Source organism: Eleutherodactylus coqui, chromosome 1, assembly GCF_035609145.1.
Source record: "Eleutherodactylus coqui strain aEleCoq1 chromosome 1, aEleCoq1.hap1, whole genome shotgun sequence".
NCBI classification, from domain to species: Eukaryota; Metazoa; Chordata; class Amphibia; order Anura; family Eleutherodactylidae; genus Eleutherodactylus; species Eleutherodactylus coqui.
Genome location: NC_089837.1, coordinates 382,729,185 through 382,748,733, shown reverse-complemented (window position 1 = coordinate 382,748,733; position 19,549 = coordinate 382,729,185). Strand labels below are relative to the sequence as shown.

At 38.9% G+C, this 19,549-nt stretch overlaps 1 protein-coding gene across 1 annotated transcript in view; it reads right to left on the bottom strand.

Annotated features, from left to right (window-relative positions):
* GABRA5 (gamma-aminobutyric acid type A receptor subunit alpha5) overlaps positions 1-19,549 on the bottom strand; it is a 252,432-nt gene that overhangs the window by 176,285 nt on the left and 56,598 nt on the right. Inside the window, exon 8 of the mRNA XM_066588715.1 lies at positions 11,556-11,677. Coding sequence (XP_066444812.1) covers positions 11,556-11,677 — 122 coding nt within the window. The remainder of the gene's footprint in view (positions 1-11,555; positions 11,678-19,549) is intronic.

Genomic DNA, 19,549 nt, shown 5'->3' with positions numbered 1-19,549 from the left:
AATATTTTTCTACATAAGTAAAAATAATTGAATGCTCATCCCAAGTGTGAAATCAGCATAAATACATTGATAAATCTGTCCTATTATTTTTAGCAGGCTTGATATAAAATAAATTGGAAATTTAGATTCTTCACTATTGCTCTTGGAACAAGTCAGTTAACAGTAGATTGAGTGACAAGAAAAAATTGAGGAATTTAAATCTTCAGTAGCAATTAAGGATTCAAGCAAGGAAGCAACTTTAAAATGTATTTTGCCACTCCCATTTTCTAGTCACTTTTCACAATAAAATTCTTGCATGCAACATACTTCCTTTTTTGATGCAATTTGCATCACATAATTCTGGTGTATTTTGCTTAAAGCAACCGGCAATGCTTCCGTGACTACCTTGTGCACGCTGTGCATTGGTAATCTAAGGCACTAAATATTGCTCTGATTGGCTAGTGCTGTTCATGTGAGCAGCATGTGCCAATCAGAGCAGTGTATAGTGTTTTAGATTAACGATAAACTACCAATTTATAAAGTGCATCAGGTAGTAAATGAAACAGTGTGGCCATCTTGGTTCATCTGGGATCAGAGGGTTACTTTAAATCTCCCTCGATATATTAGACAACCATATACTGTATATTGAAAGTTCTAAATATATCTTAAACATAAGGTATGCTCTAAAGTAACGATAATAATATACAGGGAAATATAGGTAAATATAATTATAATTCAGATATTGTAGATATGACATAGATAGATAGATAGATAGATAGATAGATAGATAGATAGATGGATAGATAGACATGATATGGATAGATATGAGATAGATATGAGATAGATAGATAGATAGATAGATAGATAGATAGATAGATATGAGATGGATAGGTTAATAGATAAATATGAGATCGGTAGATATGATATAGATATGAGATAGATAGATAGATAGATATTAGAGATGAGCGAACGTACTCGTTACGAGTACATACGCACCCGAGCACCGCCATTTTCGAGTACAGCAGTACTCGCGCGTAAAGATTCGGGGGGCGCCGTGGCGGCACGGGGGGTAGCAGTGGGGAGTGGGGGGGAGAGGGAGAGAGAGAGGGCTCCCCCCTGTTCCCCGCTGCTCCCCCCCGCACCGCCGCGCCTCTCCCCGCCCCACGGCGCCCCCCGAATCTTTACGCGCGAGTACTGAAGTACTCGAAAATGGCGGTACTCGGGTGCGTAAGTACTCATTACGAGTACGTTCGCTCATCTCTATTAGATATGAGATGGATAGGTTAATAGATAGATATGAGATCGATAAATAGATATGAGATAGATAGATAGATAGATAGATAGATAGATAGATAGATAGATAGATAGATAGATAGATAGATAGATATGAGATAGATAGATTTGAGATGGACAGGTTAATAGATAAATATGAGATCGATAGATAGATATGAGATAGATAGATAGATAGATATAAGATAGATAGATATGAGATAGATAAAAGATAGATAGATAGATATGAGATAGATAGATAGATAGATATAAGATAGATAGATAGATAGATAGATAGATATGAGATAGATAAAAGATAGATAGATAGATAGATAGATGGATATGAGATGGATAGGTTAATAGATAAATATGAGATCGATAGATATGATATAGATATTAGATAGATAGATAGATAGATATGAGATGGATAGGTTAATAGATAGATATGAGATCGATAGATAGATATGAGATAGATAGATAGATATGCGATAGATAAAAGATAGATAGATAGATATGCGATAGATAAAAGATAGATAGATAGATTTGAGATGGACAGGTTAATAGATAAATATGAGATCGATAGATAGATATGAGATAAATAGATAGATATAAGATAGATAGATAGATATGAGGTAGATAAAAGATAGATAGATAGATATGAGATAGATAGATAGATAGATATGAGATAGATAAAAGATAGATAGATTTGAGATGGACAAGTTAATAGATAAATATAAGATCGATAGATAGATATGAGATAGAATAAATAGATGGAAAGAATTGACATAACTTACATAATACAGTTTATTAAAACCAGCTGCACAGCAAAGGCACAAATATTGGTTCTTGCACTGGCTATAAATCTTACAATTCTTACCAATTACTGAAAAGAGCCGAGGTAATATTTAAAATTGTGAAATAAATACCCTTTAGAGCTGCTGCTACTTCTACAAGTTCTTCCATGAATAATGAGAAAAATGTGCACACCAATATTTTTCTCATTCAATAACTCTACTGTATAGAGACCTTTCATATGGAGGCTCATGAATATGCATGAAGCATCTAGTGATGTAAGTAGGAGGTCTATACTCTCAGTAGGCAGCTTCAACTTTCCTATTACATAATTGATACAAAATAATCAAGCTCTTAGGGACTCTTGCAGGCTAGTGGAAATGACAGGAAAGGATGCGAGATCTTATCAGAGGAGGAAATAGAGCCTACAAAATGTGCATCACTGTTAGAAAAGAACAGAAAGAAATATTTATTACTAACAGTTGTCTTAATAATGCGTATGTTATTAAATTCTGAATTTATGGCACTTTGCATACTCATTGCTGGCATAAAATACGGGAAGAGGATGCATAACGGCAACTAATGAAATATACAGTAAGCATGGGAATGTTTCAGGAATAACATTTACAGTCTCTCTGCTATATCATAATATTGTATTCCTGGTATCCACTAATTTCCTTGGTTGCCTTACAAAATTTGTAGCAGGGCCTTCAAATTTTACAGGCATGGTAATATGGTACTGTTATCATATGCAGTACTGGCATCCTCTTATGTTGCTGATAACCTTGTATCCACCACTAGCACTAGTTCCCAGGTGTGCAAGTAACCACTTTACCAGCTAATCTTGAGCTTCTGAGAAATAATCCTTAGTCCTTATTCACACGACTGTATATACACCGCTTTTTAGCCGCGTCAAAAAACTGAACAAAAATCGCAACCATCTGAAGCATTGGACTCCAATGTATTCATTCAAATGAACGCATAAAAAAATTGCACCAGAAAAAAAAACTCATTGGCGACCACTTTCAGTTGCCGATTTTATACACCACGTCAAAAGGTAGGTCCTGCTCTATCTTTTGCTAAGATACAAAGGACTTCTAGGGAAGCGAAAAAAAAAGGGAGGGTGAGGACGTTACTCGGCATACAGCGCTAGGAAAAGAAGAGAGCTGGCTCTGTTTAAGTATTCATTCAAAGGCTTTCTTTCATGGCCTCCACGTTCCCTGGACCTTACACCTTGTGATATTTTTCTTTGAGGGACTGTTAACGATAGAGTCTACATGCCACCTTTACCCCCCACCATGCATCAGTCAATCGTGACACGCTACAATGTGTATGGCAGGAACTTGACTACAGACTCAAAATGTGTCAAGTGACAAAGGGGGCTCACATTGAACACATCTGATTTGGAAAACATGTTTGATGTTCTGCAATAAAATGTTGTGAGTTTCTGTTTACACTGATATCAAATTTAGGTATTTGAGTGTTATTAAATGTGAGTTATGAGTGTTTCAAATTGGGAAGATCATTTAAAATAACCCTGTACCTCCAGCCAATTAGCTCTTGGATAAATCATTATTAATAATAATAATAATAAACTTTATTTGTATAGCGCCAACATATTCCGCAGCGCTTACATAGACAGGGGGAATACAGAAAGACAAAAGTACAATTACAGAACCACGGTTACATAGTAATCAGTTGATGGAAACAATATTGGTGAGGGTCCTGCTCCAACGAGCTTACATACTACGAGTAATGGGGTGATACAGAAGGTAAAGGGGCTGGAGATGTGCGAGGTATAGCGAGGTGGAGAGTGAGGGATGCTATACACATAGACAATGGTCAGACATTTAGCCATGTGACGGCAGAATCGGTATGACTGCAGGATGACTTTATGATGGCTAGCAGGGATTGCAGTCTATAGGTCAGGGAGCATGTTATCAGGCGGAGTACAGAGGGGTTTGTTTAGGGTATGCCTCCTTGAAGAGGTTTGTTTTTAGAGCACGCCTGAAGTTCTGCGAGTCCTGGATTCCCCGGGTATCCTTTGGTAGTGCGTTCCAGAAGACCGGTGCTGCTCTGGAGAAGTCTTGGAGGCGGGAATGAGAAGTTCGAATTAAAGGGGCGCGCAGTCTGGTTTTGTTAGCAGAGCGGAGAGCCTGGGCTGGTTGATGGATTGAGATGAGGGAGGCAATATAGGGGGGCGCTGCACTGTGGAGGGCTTTGTGGATGAAGGTAGCAAGTTTAAATTGAATTCTGTATTTAACAGGCAGCCAGTGCAGTGACGGGCACAGGGCAGAGGCGTCCGAGTAGCGACTGGACAGGAAGATGAGCCTGGCTGCTGCATTCAGGATGGATTGGAGAGGGTAGAGTCTGGTGCAGGGGAGGCCGATCAGCAATGAGTTGCAATAATCGAGCCGGGAGTGGATGAGCGCAACAGTAAGACCTCATGTCCACGGGGAAAATCAGATCCGCTGCAGATTCTCAATGTAGAATCTGCAGCGGGTCCCTCCTGCCCCGCGGACATGAGCGCCGAAAATAGCAATTTAAAAGCATTTACCTATCCGGCGCGGGCGGGGAAAGTCAGCTGTTCCTCACGGCCGGATCTTCATTTTCGGCCGGCGGATGAATTCCTGACGCCGGCGGCACGTCGCCGGCACGTCGTCGACGTGCCGCGCGCATGCGCCGGGCACATCCGCCGAGCCGAAGCAAGGAAGATGCGGCCGTGAGGAAGAGGAGACCTTCCCGGTCCGCTACAGATGGTAAATACTTTAAATTCCTATTTTAGGTCTCCCGCGGATCCGGACGGCTTCCATAGGCTTCAATAGAAGCCCGCGAGAGCCGTCCCCGCGGGAGACCCGCACGAAAATGGAGCATGGTCCAGATTTTTCCATGCTCCATTTTTTTTTAAATCCCTTTTATTGACGATCCGCGGGTATTTATCTACCCGCGGGTGGTCAATGCATCCCTATGGGGTGCGGATCCGCATGCGGGAGATCCGCTGCGGATCTTAAATCATATTTTGCCCGTGGACATGAGCCCTAAGAGTTTTTAGCGTGTCCACAGTGAGAAAAGAGCGGATTCTTGCGATGTTCTTGAGGTGCAGATGACATGTTCGGGTGAGAGATTGGATGTAGGGGGCAAAAGAGAGATCAGAGTCGAATATGACCCCAAGGCAGCGGGTATGTTGTCTAGAAGTTAACACAAAGGTTATCTTACTTTTTTCCCTATACTGTGGATGGATGCTTACTAGAGATGAGCGAGTATACTCGCTAAGGCTAACTGCTCGAGCGAGTAGTGCCTTAGCCGAGTATCTTCCCGCTCGTCTCTAAAGATTCGGCTGCCGGCGTGGGTGACAGGTGAGTTGCGGCGGTGAGCAGGGAAAGCAGGGGGAAGAGAGGGAGAGAGAGATCTCCCCCCTGTTCCTTCCCGCTCTCCCCCGCCGCTCCCTGCCCCCTCGCTCGAGTAGTTAGCCTTAGCGAGTATACTCGCTCATCTCTAATGCTTACTTAATGGGCTTAATAGAAGACATGAATGGAACAACTATTTGTGTCTTATTAGTTTAGTTAGATTGTGCTTGCCAATAGATGTGACTTCAATAACAGTCATGGTGGTGTTAAGGTGTTTTTCCACCTGTCACTATCGAAGACGTAGTCACTACTGAAAGAGTCATGAACTTATCTCTTTCTTTAAAATGATCCTATAACTCACTTGTGCTATAGTAATGCAATAATATCAAGCATAAAAGCAACATTACAACTGAATGACTATAGGCCCTTTTATATGGGCTGATGATTGGGAACAAGCATTTGTCATCCGATAAGTGCCTCACGTGACGAAACCGGGGATCAGCCAACAAATGAGCAAATGATCGCATCTTTTATGCAGCCCCAAAAGTCATCATTATTGGCAGCAAATCTCCTCATACTGATGATGAAAATGTCTTGGGAATGATTGTTTGTATTAATGTTTGTCCATCCTGGGACAGCTGTCTTTAGAGAAGATGTTGTCTTGATTAGCAATATTTTGTATTGCAATGCAAAGCCTATGCAAATAGCATAGCACACTGAATGAACATTTGGCACAATAAACAATTGTTTTTAGTTCAGATAGCTTTCAATTCCACAAATAACCAATAATAGGGCATTTCTGGAAGGGGGTAATTGTTTTTCAAAGCACTGGATTTAATGTAAAATAAGTGCTCAAATAATCCATTGCTGAACAGGGCTTAACATAAGGGACATTATATTTTCCATATAGGTATCCTTCAGATTAAGGAAGTAACAGTCAGCACATTCAGAGAGCTATAATCGTAAAACTCAAACAGTAAAAAAAAGGAATGGTGACCCAGCATTGTTTAGAAACACCACATTAACACATTGAACGTAGAGGCCGCCAAAGCAGTTGTGTGAAGGTGCCATTAAAGTCACAACTGTTTTATATCACATTGGTACATTAATGATTTATTTATGATATCTTGGTCCAATAAGGGTAAAGTACATGCAGGACATTTTATACATGCATGAAACATCAAAAACAAAGCCCAGAATCTATACAACAGCTTGCACAACGTAGTAAAATGGAGTAAAAGGATACAAGTCCATCAAGTTCTACTTATTATCCTGCAATGTTGATCCAAAGTCAAAAATAATATGTGCGGTGGTTACAAACTATACCATATAAGTGGAAAACAATTCCTTTCTTGTCATAATATGACACTCACAATAATTCATTAAACAATCACTCATCTCCAACAATTTAGTAGATTTAGCTTGTTACATTATATTTTTTAAGAAAGGCATCTATATCTATCTCAAAAGCTTTCAATACAGCAGCCATGACAACATCCCTCATTGCTTGAACATAAAATAATTCATATGTGATGTTGTTGATTCTTCTAGATGTCGTGTGTATGTGTATATATATATATATATATATATATATATATATATATATATATATTACCAGTCAAAGGTTTTAGAACACTTAACATTTTCCAGTTTTTATTGATGTTTATAGCTTAATGTCTCAGATGTACTTTGAACTGAAAGCACAAAACAATTAAACACAAAAATAAATAAGTTAAGATTAATAAAAATAATGGATTCATTTTGTTTCACCAAATTAAAATCTAAATTTTTGACTCTTCAAAGTAGCCACCTCTGGCTGATATAACAGCTTTAAACAATAAAGACATTCTTTGTACAATTGCATTCATATATTGTGCAGGAATTTTTTCCCAACATTGTTGCAGAGGTTCCCACAAATGTGCTGCTCTTGTAGGTTCCTTTGTTTTCACCCTTCTGTCCAATTCATTCCAAACTATCTCAATGGGGTATAAGTCTGGACACTGTGCAGGCCATTCCATTTGAAATTCACTGGCTACTTTTTGTCTTCTTAAGTAGTTCTGACATAACCTAGATTTATGTTTTGAATTATTTTCTTGCTGTAATCTAAACCCCTGACCAACTAGGGGTACACCAGAGTGTTTTGCAAGGCATATCAAAAAGCTATGATAGCCCTTTTTGTCCAGTGTGCTAGTTACCCAGTGCAAGTTGTTAGCTCTGAATCAAGAAAAGAGCCCCAGACCACCACACCTCCTCCTCCATGTTCCACACTTTGTGTCACATACTAAGGAACCACCCTTTCACCTATTCAACAGCATACAAAAACCCTACGTGATGTACCAAAGATGACAAATTTTGATTCATCAGTCCATGAAGCCATTTTCCACTCTTTACTAGTCCATCGGAGGTGATGCTTAGCCCAGATACATCTTTTTTTTTTTACTTTGCAGTGGTTGTAGTGGCTTTCTTACTGATACTCTACTTCTCAAACTTACAGATAGAAATCCACTCTTCACAGTTGAAATGGAAACTTGTTTATTTTTTGCTGCATTAAGATGTGCTTGAGATTTTGTGCTGTCATCTGATTTTGCAGTGGCCTTTGGTCTGCCAGACCTCTTCCTGTAAGAGTTTCTTCCAATTTCAGAGTGCCTTTTGATGGTTTAGGAAACTGTACTGACGGACATCTTGGCTTTCTTGGCAATTTCTCTGTAGGACAGACCTGCACTTCTAATGGTTATAAATGTATTTCTATCTTTTTAAGTTAATTCCCATTTTTGCAATTATGGTAGCAATGTACTCTGTCCTCTATAGCAAAACTGTCCAAATCCTGCCCTAGAGGTTGTTTTATTGCAGTCTATTCCATCACTTGTTAGGTAGAATCAGAGTGTATGTAAGTAAAGTTGAGACACCTGTAGGAATAGTTTGCATCCAATCTCAAACCATAAATTGTTTTCTGTTCTGCAAAGCAGCTGTCCTTGGTGTGTTCCCGGAAAAAAAAAACCCTTTGGTTGAAATCATAAATTCAGGCTATCGATGCATTTCAGGTTAAACTTTCATAATATGTTCATGTTTTTAACATGCTTTTGAGCCTTTGAACCATTTCACATGATTTGCTTGACCTGTGTTAATGTCAAAAATAACTGGAAAATTTGAGGTTTTCTAAAACTTTTGACTGGTAGTTTATATATACATATATCCATGTTCCTAGTTCTTAGATCACCCTCTAAACAGACTTGTGCCTTTTTTTCACTTAAAGATTATCTGAAGCGAGCAACCAGAGTAGTCAGAAATGGAGAGAGCATTTATCAGTTTTAATAGATCATCAATTTTCAGTTTTCATGAGTAATTCTAGACTATTCTAATAATGTATACTGCACAAAAGGGCATCATATCGGCATGCTATTTTCTCATAGTAAATGAGATTATAATCCATCTTTACACACTAAGCAAATGTTTCTGAACCCCAAACCTAATTTTCTATTTTGTTTTTACAATAAACTGGTATTATTCTGGTCTGGACCTTGATTAGAAGACATCCCGAATGATGCTAGATTATTTTGGGTTTTACGCTTCCATACACACTAAGCAGAAATGTTTAGTAAACACTGTTTTTTCAAAGATGAGAGACGATGCCTGAATTATGTCAAAGCTGCCCAAAACTCCAATAAACCTCGTCCAAGTAATAAGTGTCCCCTAAATAAGCTCTTCTGCATTCTCAGCGAGAAGGATTTTCGTGCCATTATAATTATCACCCTAGGAATTCTGATTGCATGTATGAAACATTTTATTAGTCCTGACAGTCTTATTTGTAGTAGTTGCTATATGAATGTCCAAATAGTAGCATGAGCTCAGTATCAATCTTTTTGTCACATTGAGCTTAAGTAATGCAAATCTGTCACACTTGTTGAGAAAAGTTGCCTTTACAGCTTAATTAATATTAACCCAAGCCTACATGTAACCACAGCAACTAATTGACTGAAGTACTTAAGATGAGTGAACTTGACATATATTCATCAAAACATAACACTATTGTGAGTTGCTTTCTTCTGCATATGTACATGTTGATATACTTGGTGTATTATCCAGTTGTCACGATTCTCTCAAGCATCTAAAATAATTATCCAGTATTACTATAAGTACTAATATAATAATGGCATGCCTGACAGTGATAAGATAATGACGGCAAAGTATGGAGGATATTGGGAGTATATTAAGACCTTACCAATTTTCTTATTTTTGAATCAATGAAATCCTATATGGTTTGTTTCTAAACATTATCAAACATGTAATGAAAACACGTAACATGCAGTCCATTGCCAATGGCAGATCAAGCTACAAGCATAACGTTTTGCTAAGTGCAAATACTAATTAGTAATAATAACTGTGAAATATTTCAACTTAACTTTGTAAATTTGTTAATACCCTGTTTCCCTGAATATAAGACATACCCTGAAAATAAGACATAGCATGATTTTTCAGAATGTTTGAGGATGCAAAATGATTTTTCAGGCTTTTTGAGGATGCTTGAAATATAAGCCCTACTCCAAAATTAAGCCCTGGTAACAGTTAATTTAAAAAGTCAATTTAAATAGTGTCCAGGCAGCTACACATGTAAAAAAGTTAAACCTTTTTGAACAAAAATTAATATAAGACATTGCCTTACTTTCGGGGAAACACGGTAAAATAATAGACATTGACAGTTTGTTAAAACTTCTATGACTGTATGATATGTTATCAACCGAGGCACATTACCATACGTTCTCTAAATGTGGTAGTTTCCTTGGTCATTTGATTAATTAGTCTGATTGCCAGCTGTGGCTAGAATCAAAAATATAGTGTTGAAATTTGATGGTACAAAGCTAAATTGTACCTATAGTTTTAGCTTTTTCTTTATAATTCAGTAGTATATGTAAATATATGGGTTTCTGTAATGTACCTTATTTCCGGTATGCAGGCTTTATATATAGTACTATGCGAAGGTTTTAGGTGTGAAGAAATTGCTGCAAAAATGTTTTTTCAAAAATAGAAGACATCTGATTGATTTCAAATGAATCTGCAGCAGGACAACAACCTGAAACATAAAGCTAATGTCATTAAGAACTGTCTTCAGTGTAAAAAAGAACAAGGAGTCCTGGAAGTGATTATATGGTCCACAGAGTAATGATCTTAACATCATTGTGTCTGTCTGGGATTGCATGAAGAGACAGAAGGATTTGAGCAAGCCTACATCCACAAACGATCTGCAGTTAGTTCTTTAAGATGTTTGGAACAACCTTCCTTCAAAAACTGTGTGCAAGTGTACGTCGAAGAATTGATGTTGGTTTGAAGAAAAAAGATAATCACACCAAATATTGATGTGATTCTCTTTTGCCTTTGCATCTGTTAATTGACAAAAATGAACTAATAACACTTTTTGAAAACATTGTTACTTTGCAGCATTTTCCACACCTGCCTAAAACTTTAGCACAGTACTGTAAATGGTTAGAGACCTCAGTCTGTCTAGAGTAAAATAGAAAGTACTAGATGTTAAAGGAGGGGAGATGCAGCTGCAGTATGTCTCCCTCAGTGTGTGTGTATGTGTGATACTCATACTGTAGAAGGAGAGCGGGAGCGGCAAACAGAGACATCTTATTAGTTCAGCGCACAGCGCAGCTATGACATCACAACAGAAGGCAGTAAGTACGTTAAGACAAAAAATATACTCCACATTTGCATCACTTACAAAAAATCAACATTGTTTAGGAAGAGACCAAAAACATCCTATACACCTCTACAACCATCTAAAGAGTTATTGCGATTTCTTTTAAATAAAAGGTTCTGTATAAAGCAAGTCACAAGCATGACCACAGCTTAACCCTTTCCAATCCAATTTGTATCCTGGGTTTCCTAGGGGGATTACTCTTTTTCTGCTGTTATACAACGGCCCTATATGCTGGCTCAAGCCAGTACTGCATGAGGTGACACATTGGATAGACTCCAACAGCAGAGAGGCTGGCAATATACAGTAAGAGAACCCCGACGGATGTCTTCCAACATCGGAGCTGTACAGCCTTAAATCATAATGTCTTCAGAGGTCAGACAGTGGATTCAAAAGGGTTAATGTTTAGCCTGTAATATTCATGTTTAAGAGCTTTCATAAGTACTTCACAAATATACCCACAAATCATTTACCTCCAAGCCCAGGCCGTAGTCTATTGTCGTAACCATCCAGCAAACCGTCAAGTATTCGGGTAAATATGGTGATATTATCATTTGTGTCTTCCTTGATAGAAGCAGTAGTCATCTGTGAAGTGCTGTTTTAACGTAGATGAGAATGTGTCATTTTAAGGATTACAAATATGTTAGAACTTTGAATTTTTTTTTCTCATAAAAAGCATAATCTTCAATATTTAATACCAAAATCCGAAAATCTATTACATTTTGTAAAGAAGTACAGACACATCTCTCCTAAGCTGTAAATGTCAGCTTTGATCTGTTTCTGAGTGCCTATTGTGTGAACCAAATGGTTTGATCTTTGGATTGCTACTTTTTTAAATGTTTGGATCATTTCTTTTAAAGTCTACTTATACATCAAGAATTTAATCCAAGAAGTAAAAACATCTAGGTGCTCCATAATTATGATTGTGGAATGTAATAGCAGCACTTTATATTTCATGGTCACATTCAGCTCCTCATCTTAGGACAGATGGAAAAGAAACAGCTTAACATAATTAGAGTATAATTAGTGTAATTAGGATACATCATTATGAAAATACTGCATTTATTAGCAATGGATATAAAACTTGCATAATCCTCTCTAATTGAATACATGGAATTTAGATTAATATCCTCCAAGGATCATGCAGTCAATTCTTTAGTATGCTTACAAAGAAGAAGTCAGATATGTAGAAAGGGTTACTTACAGTTATTTAAATAAAACTGATAACGAAAAGCAAAGTATAATTGTGTTATACTGCTAATGATATCGCATCTATATAACAGCTTGTATGGATACTTCTTGTGTATCAATAGCTATCTATACTCTATGCCTGTCTTGTGTAGTCATGAGGGCATTGCTTTTGTCCTACCCCCCCCCCCCCCCCGCCATGCCCTTTTCACTAATGATTGATTAGCTTGTGCACAGTGGCTGCCATCACATGCGGAGGACAGAAGGAGGGCAGCATAATGATGACAGATCTGTTTAAATGGAGTACTCTAGTTTTAACAAATAAATGTTTTTATATAATGAACAGTCAGAGCCAGGACAAACTCCTTTACTGTCTTAGGCCCCCCTCACACAGGTGCTTTTTACCGCAGTCAGCGCCGTGCTTTCAGCACCACACTAATCGTGGTACAATGCTCCCATTATCTTCAATGGGACTGCTCACACTGACGCAGACAGCTGTTCGATCGCTGTGCTGAAAAGATTTTCGAGCAGTGTGTGTTCTATTCTTGGGCACTTCATCATTTTTAAACCTTGTTCGTCGCCAATTAAAATGAATGGGCAGTGTTTTCAGCACTGTTGAAAACACGGCACAACTTGCTACCGCGTTTTTGACTGCGTTAAACGCCCTAGCTACACTACATGAAAAAAAAAACAATTTTTTGTTCCTGCAGGCTTCCAGGCACTTGTCAGCACCGACAGAACATTTCTTACTGGTAATGGGGATTGAAAATCCCGCCCCCAGCAAGAGATTGTTCTGATTGGTTCTCGAGCATTGGTTCAGCCAATCACAGCCAGCGCTCGATGAACCAATCATAGCAATCTCTTACTGGAGGAAGGGTTTTCAATCTCCGTTGCCAGCAAGAGATGTTCTGTCGGCGCTGACAACTGCACAGAAGCCTGCAGGAATGGCGGAGAACAGCAGGAGGAACCCGGTTGGTGCCTGCTAGGTGAGTATTTCTTTTTTTCTTTTCAGCTGAAACCGCAGTAAACACAGCATTGAAAAATGAAGCAAATGCCCGTGTATGGGCCGCCTAAGGGAATTGCTTCAAAATGTTTCCCCTCCTCCACATACATCAGTGTGATAGCCAAGAAATGATTGAACATTCTGGCAACACCGACTCTATGAAAGGAGAAAAGGAAGATATCATGAAAGACCCTGCAACACTTCAGACCTGAGCTAGCCAAGAATGCCATGCTACTTCTCTGACTATCTCATTCAGATTGTGCATTGGTAATCTAAGGGCTTCTGCAGGCGGACGATTCTGCATGCGTTTTCCTGGACGCAAAATCGCTCATGCAAACCACATATGATAGAACGTATTGATTTCAATGGATTCCCTCACATTCAGTGTTCTTGCTCTATATTTTCTAGCGTGAAAAAATCTATGCGACATGCTTTATTCTTGTTTGCATTTGCACACAGAAAGCACCATAGGAGTCTATGGGGGTGCACAAATGTATACCCCGTCCGCACACAATATTGTGCACTGAACTCCGCGATTTTGCAGTGTTAATCGATAACACTGAGGCGAAATTAGGCTGATCAGCCTGTTCAATCGCGGTGCGAGAACACACCCTTCACAGTGCAATTATATCACGCTATAGCCAGCGTATCTATGCAAATGCTCTTCTGCAGGAGCCCTTAGACACTATTCGTTGCTCTGATCGCCCCAACACTGATCACATAATGTAACTTTCACAAAGGCATTTTGGTTGGTATTTTGCGTCAGTATTTGTAAGTCAAAACCAGATGTGAGTGTAAAATATGGAACAGGTGCAAATTATTCCATCATAGTTTCTATCTTTGTAGATTCCACTCCTGGTTTTGGGTACAAATATGGAGGCTAAATACTGTAGAGTGGAAGAGGCGGAGGGGTGAGTCACACGCAGCAAAATTGTTGCAGAATGAGAGTTATGGAATGCCCCCTGAAATTCTGCTACAATGTAAGTGCATGGGGTTTTAACAAACTTCAATCACTCAAAGCGAAAGAAAGGCGCAGTGGAATTTAGTCACGCTGCGGATTTTCAAACACACAGCATGCTTTAGATGCTGCAGAAAAGCAATGGATTTTTGCCATGCTTTTCATTCCCTCCAATGTAATAACTAAAAACCACTGTGAAAATCTGCGTCACTCCAAACACACACCTGCATACACTCTGCACACCTGTATACACACTATGCACTCTCCAAACACACACATGCATACACTCTGCACACCTGTATACACACTATGCACACTCCAAACACACACCTGCATACACTCTGCACACCTGTATACACACTATGCACTCTCCAAACACACACCTGCATACACTCTGCACACCTGTATACACACTCCAAACACACACTTTACACACCTGCACACCTGGTTTTATTGCCCCATGTGCCCATACCAACCACACCTCTGTCTTGAAACAAACAGTTTACATTATTAATTTTATCAAAGATTTAGGGAATGCCAAAAATGGGGGGGGGGGGAGGGGGGGTGGCTGGAATCTTTTTAGGGAGTCAATTTTTTTCTGCACAAGTGTGCAATGGGGCTGGTATTTATTCAGTCGTGCCCTTAAAGCCAATCGAAGTTGCCCCCATTATAGGCCTAGCCATGTGTCCTGTAAGCAGATTAGGGCTACAGTGTGGGTATTGCTGAACACAGAAGAAATAGTTCTATCAAATTTAAGGTGTGTCCCCCAAATTTTTCTGATTGAAACAAAGAAAACTGTCATGAAAGTGACATACTTGTGAGAAAAATAAAATTTAATTTATTTTTCACCTGCTTTATTATAATTTTTTCAAAAAACTGTGGGGCAAAAATGCTCAGTACACATAAATTGGCTGTGGGGTCTAGATTTCAAAATTGGGTCACTTTTGAGTGGCGTTCTATCATTTTGGCAGCTTGATGGCTCTACAAGTGAGCAATGGGGCCTGGAATTTATTCAGTTATGGCCTGAAAGCCAAAGGCCTAGCAATGGGTCAAGCAAGCAGACTATGGCTACAATGGGTATGTTTCTAAACACAGGACAAACAGGGGTAAGCATTTTGGGTGCAAATCCTCATTTTCATGTGCACTATAGGAAAAAAATGGCCTTTAAAATGACATTTTTACAAAAATGTATATATATTTTTTTCTTTTCTAATTGCAATAACTCCTGAAAACAAATTGTGAGTCAAAATACTCATGACACCCCTTAGTGAATACATTTAAGGGTGCATTTAAAAAAATGGGGTCAATTGAGGGGGCATTTACCATTTTGACACCTATGAGCCTTCGCAATTTTGGTTTGGCGTAGGAAAACAAAATGTTTCTCAAGATTTTAATAATTGATGTTAAATCTCTCTCCTAAATGGTAAAAAATACAAAAGCTTTTTAAATGTGCTTCCAGAATAAAGTACACAGATGGAAATAAAAATCTCATCAAAAATTTCTACAGTATATTTGCACGTATTTGACATGTTGCAGTTGAAAATGTGAAAAAAAATGACAATTTTTTTCACATTTTTCCCAATTTTGGTGCTCTTAATAAATATATACACAAATTCTCTTGATCAATTGTTACCACCTAAATGAAGTACAATATTTTGCTAAAAAGCAATGTAATAATTACTTGGCTATGCATAACCTTTCTGGAGTTATTCTATGTTAAAGTGACACATGTCAGATTTCCAAAGTTTGACCTGGACATTAAGGCGCAAACAGGCTTGGTCACTAAGAGGTTAAAAAGACAAAGTTGTTTCTTAACATTGCGCTCCTTTACAAGTAAAGTTGGATGAAACCCTACAGTAGTTGGGTGCATATGTTCACCTACCCATTATCCCAGCCCTGTGAACAGTTGTATGATTTTCCAATATACATTTTGTATTAACTCCCCAAATTTCAAGACCTCTGCTTGCTGTCATTACATAGGAACTTTAATTGTTTATTACCATGGGACAAAAATCTATCTTGGTCAAGTGATGGGCACACAGGTTCTCTGACTCAGCACTAACACCTGTAGTATAACCGTAAGCAGTCCTTCACCTGTGTGACCATCACATAATGCCTCATTGTACCTGCTGCAGTCCAGTAGCATTACAAGCATGTAAAGTTTACAGATGGCCATGAAATATGCATCCTACAGCTGTACTGTATTTCTGTAAATTTACAAACTCCCATGGATTAAGCATTATCATTTTAAATGCTCAAGTCTATCCGAAAATGTAGTTTCAATTTGTCTAAAGTGTTGCTTGGCTAAATGTGTGAACAGATAAAACCTAATGGAATCATTTGCTGATGCTAGTTCAGCATCTGTAACTGAAGTACATGAACCAGATAAATATCACCAAAACACTGTAGCAAATCATCAAACTCTGTTACAGGAGAACACAGCTGTTCCAGGCAATAACTTCCTGACAGAAATGTAATGTTAGCGTGTGTAATTGAGTTTGATATATCAGCCCCTCTGGGGATCTATTGCTGCGTTGTATATTTTTTGACAAGAGCAAATACATAAAACATCATCCATATTTAACCGCCGCATGAATTTTATTTGCATGTGTCCTTGTGATTTATTTTGCAGGATTTTTTAACATGTTCAGGCCTAGTATGTCAATAATTGTATGAAAATAGTACAAAAGGTTCAACTTCTTAAAAGAAATCATTCATATGTCCTTTCTTCAAAAGGGAGAATGTTGCGCTTGATTATCATAACTTCTTCTTGCCCTGGGACAGCATAGGCCACATGACACACCGCAAGCCGTTGAAAATGGCTTTAAACATGTCTGCAATTCCGCAACTATGGATTTGATTGTGTCCTGCAGCGTAATTCCATCCCGTATTTGGTCATCTGGTCCAACCCCCTGCTTAGTGAATCCTGCACTGAGCAGGAGGTTGGTCAAGATGACTCTGGAGGTCCCTTCCAACTTTACCGTTCTAGGATTCTAGGATTCTTTGTATGAAAGGTCCCAAAGAGAAACTTGAGGGACCTTTCATACAACATTGTGGATTATGGTGTCCCTGAATTCTACACTGCTAATTGCAGATTTTGAGGCGAAATTGCTGGGAGGTTTCTGCTATTTTTAATTTCACACCAAAATCTGCACATTACCAGTGGGGCTTTTGGAGCTGAATTTTTGATAGGAGGCCATATTCTGTAACACTGATGTGGAATATTCCGTCCTACGTGAAAGGTCATTTAAGATTGAAACATTCAGGTCACTCCAGTTTTACTATGACAGTCACATGACTAAAAGTTATCATGAAGACAAAGCACAGAGAGAGACTAACTTTTATGACTCAGTATACAGGGTGTAGTCAAAAAGACTGATCCAGCACTATATCTCAATACGGGTGTCCTATATTGAAAAAACAATAGCATACATTAATAGAAAGGTATGGATGTGCTACATGATGGTATGGTATACAGGCCCCAAAACATATATTTCCATTTGGTGTTGTGGCCCCTGTAAAAGATAGATGGTAAAACCCAAAGTTAAAGAGCAGCGTGGGAAAAGCAGAAATCTGCTTTCCACGTCTCTCAGTCATGTGGGACACAGCTGTGACTGAAGTAAGGGAAGCGTACTAGAAGTAGCCTCCTTCTGCTACGATAGTGGCACATCATCCCATACGTCATCCACTGTCATCTGCAGGAGATTCAGGTACTAATCTGCATTGAGTGTCCCTTAAATAAACATAGATGCAACGACAGCTCCGTGCATATATCGTAGCAGAAGGAGGGCACTTCAAGTACGCTTTCCTTACTTCAGTCATAACCGCGGTCCCACAAGTCTTAGAGAGATGTGGAAAGTGGATTTCTGCTTCTCACATGCTACTGCTGAATTTTGCAATTGGGTCATATGTCTATAGCCGGGCTCACATGAATGTGTATGCTAGCATTCCATTCACAATCACACAGGAAGTACGTAATGACAAATTGAAAATAATGTACTCAAGTACAATAGATCCTCTGAATATTATCCTGGCAGTTTTGTCTTTGCCAGAAGCTCAAAAGAGGAGATTTTTAGAGTATTTGGTTTCTGACAGCTGCAAAGTCAGTCAACAGTGCGATCTAGCAGCAGGGAAAGCAAGTAGGATGCTTAGCTGTATAGCTAGAGGTACAGTTAAAATGCCATGGTTTTGTCATGGTAAAAAAATCAAACAAACATGAATGATTTCACGTGTATTTCCACCTTCAATGTGACCTGCTATCTGTACAATTCCACTGAAAGACAAACTGAAATATTTTAGGGTGGAAAATAAACCTAAAATAATGTGGTAACCTTTTACTTAATGACAGCCTTAAATCTTTTTCGCTAGGTATCTGTTAGCATGGCACATCTTGACTTGGCAAGCTTTGCCCACTTTGCCTTGCAAAAGCGCTCCGAATCTGTTAGATTGTGAGGGCACCTCGTGTGTAGCATCCTCTTCAGGTAAACACACACATCTTCAATGGGATTTCGGTCTGGGCTCTGGTTGGGCTGTTCCAAAACTTTGGTCTTCTTCTGGCAATGATTTGGAGGTATGCTGTGGGTTGTTGTGCTGAAAGGTGAACTTCATCTTCAGCTTTTTAGCAGAGGCCTGAAGGTTTTGTGCCAAAATGGATAGATATTTGCAAGTGTTCATTATTCCCTCCACCCTGACTGAAGTTCCAGCAGCAGAAAAGCAGCCCCAAACCATAATGCTGCCTCCACCATGCTTCACTGTGGGTATAGGTTCTTTTGGTGATGTACAGTATTGGCTTTTTAACAAACATACCTTCAGGAATTATGGACAAAAAACTAAACCTTGATATCATACAAGCAAAAACTGTTCTCCCACATACTTTTGGCAAACTTGACGTATGCTTTGGCAATATTTTGGATACCCAATACTTGGATATTTTTCTTTGTTAGAAAAGACTTCCATCTTGACACCCTACCCCACAACCCAGACATATAAAGAATACGGGAAATGGTTGTCCCCTTTACTACACAACCAGTACTTGTCAGAAACTCCTGCAGCTCCATTAATGTTGCTGTAGGCCTCTCAGCAGGCTCTCTGACCAATGTTCTTCAGTTTTTTTTCCATCAATTTTTGAGGGACATCCAGTTCTTGGTAATGTCACTGTTGTGCCGAATTTAATCTTCATGATGATCGTCTTCACTGTTTTCCATGGTATATGTAACACCTTGGAAATTTTTTGGTCCCTTTCTCCTGACTGATACCTTCCAACAATCAGATCCATCTAATGTGCTGTAAGCTCTTTACAGACCAACTAAGAAAATGAC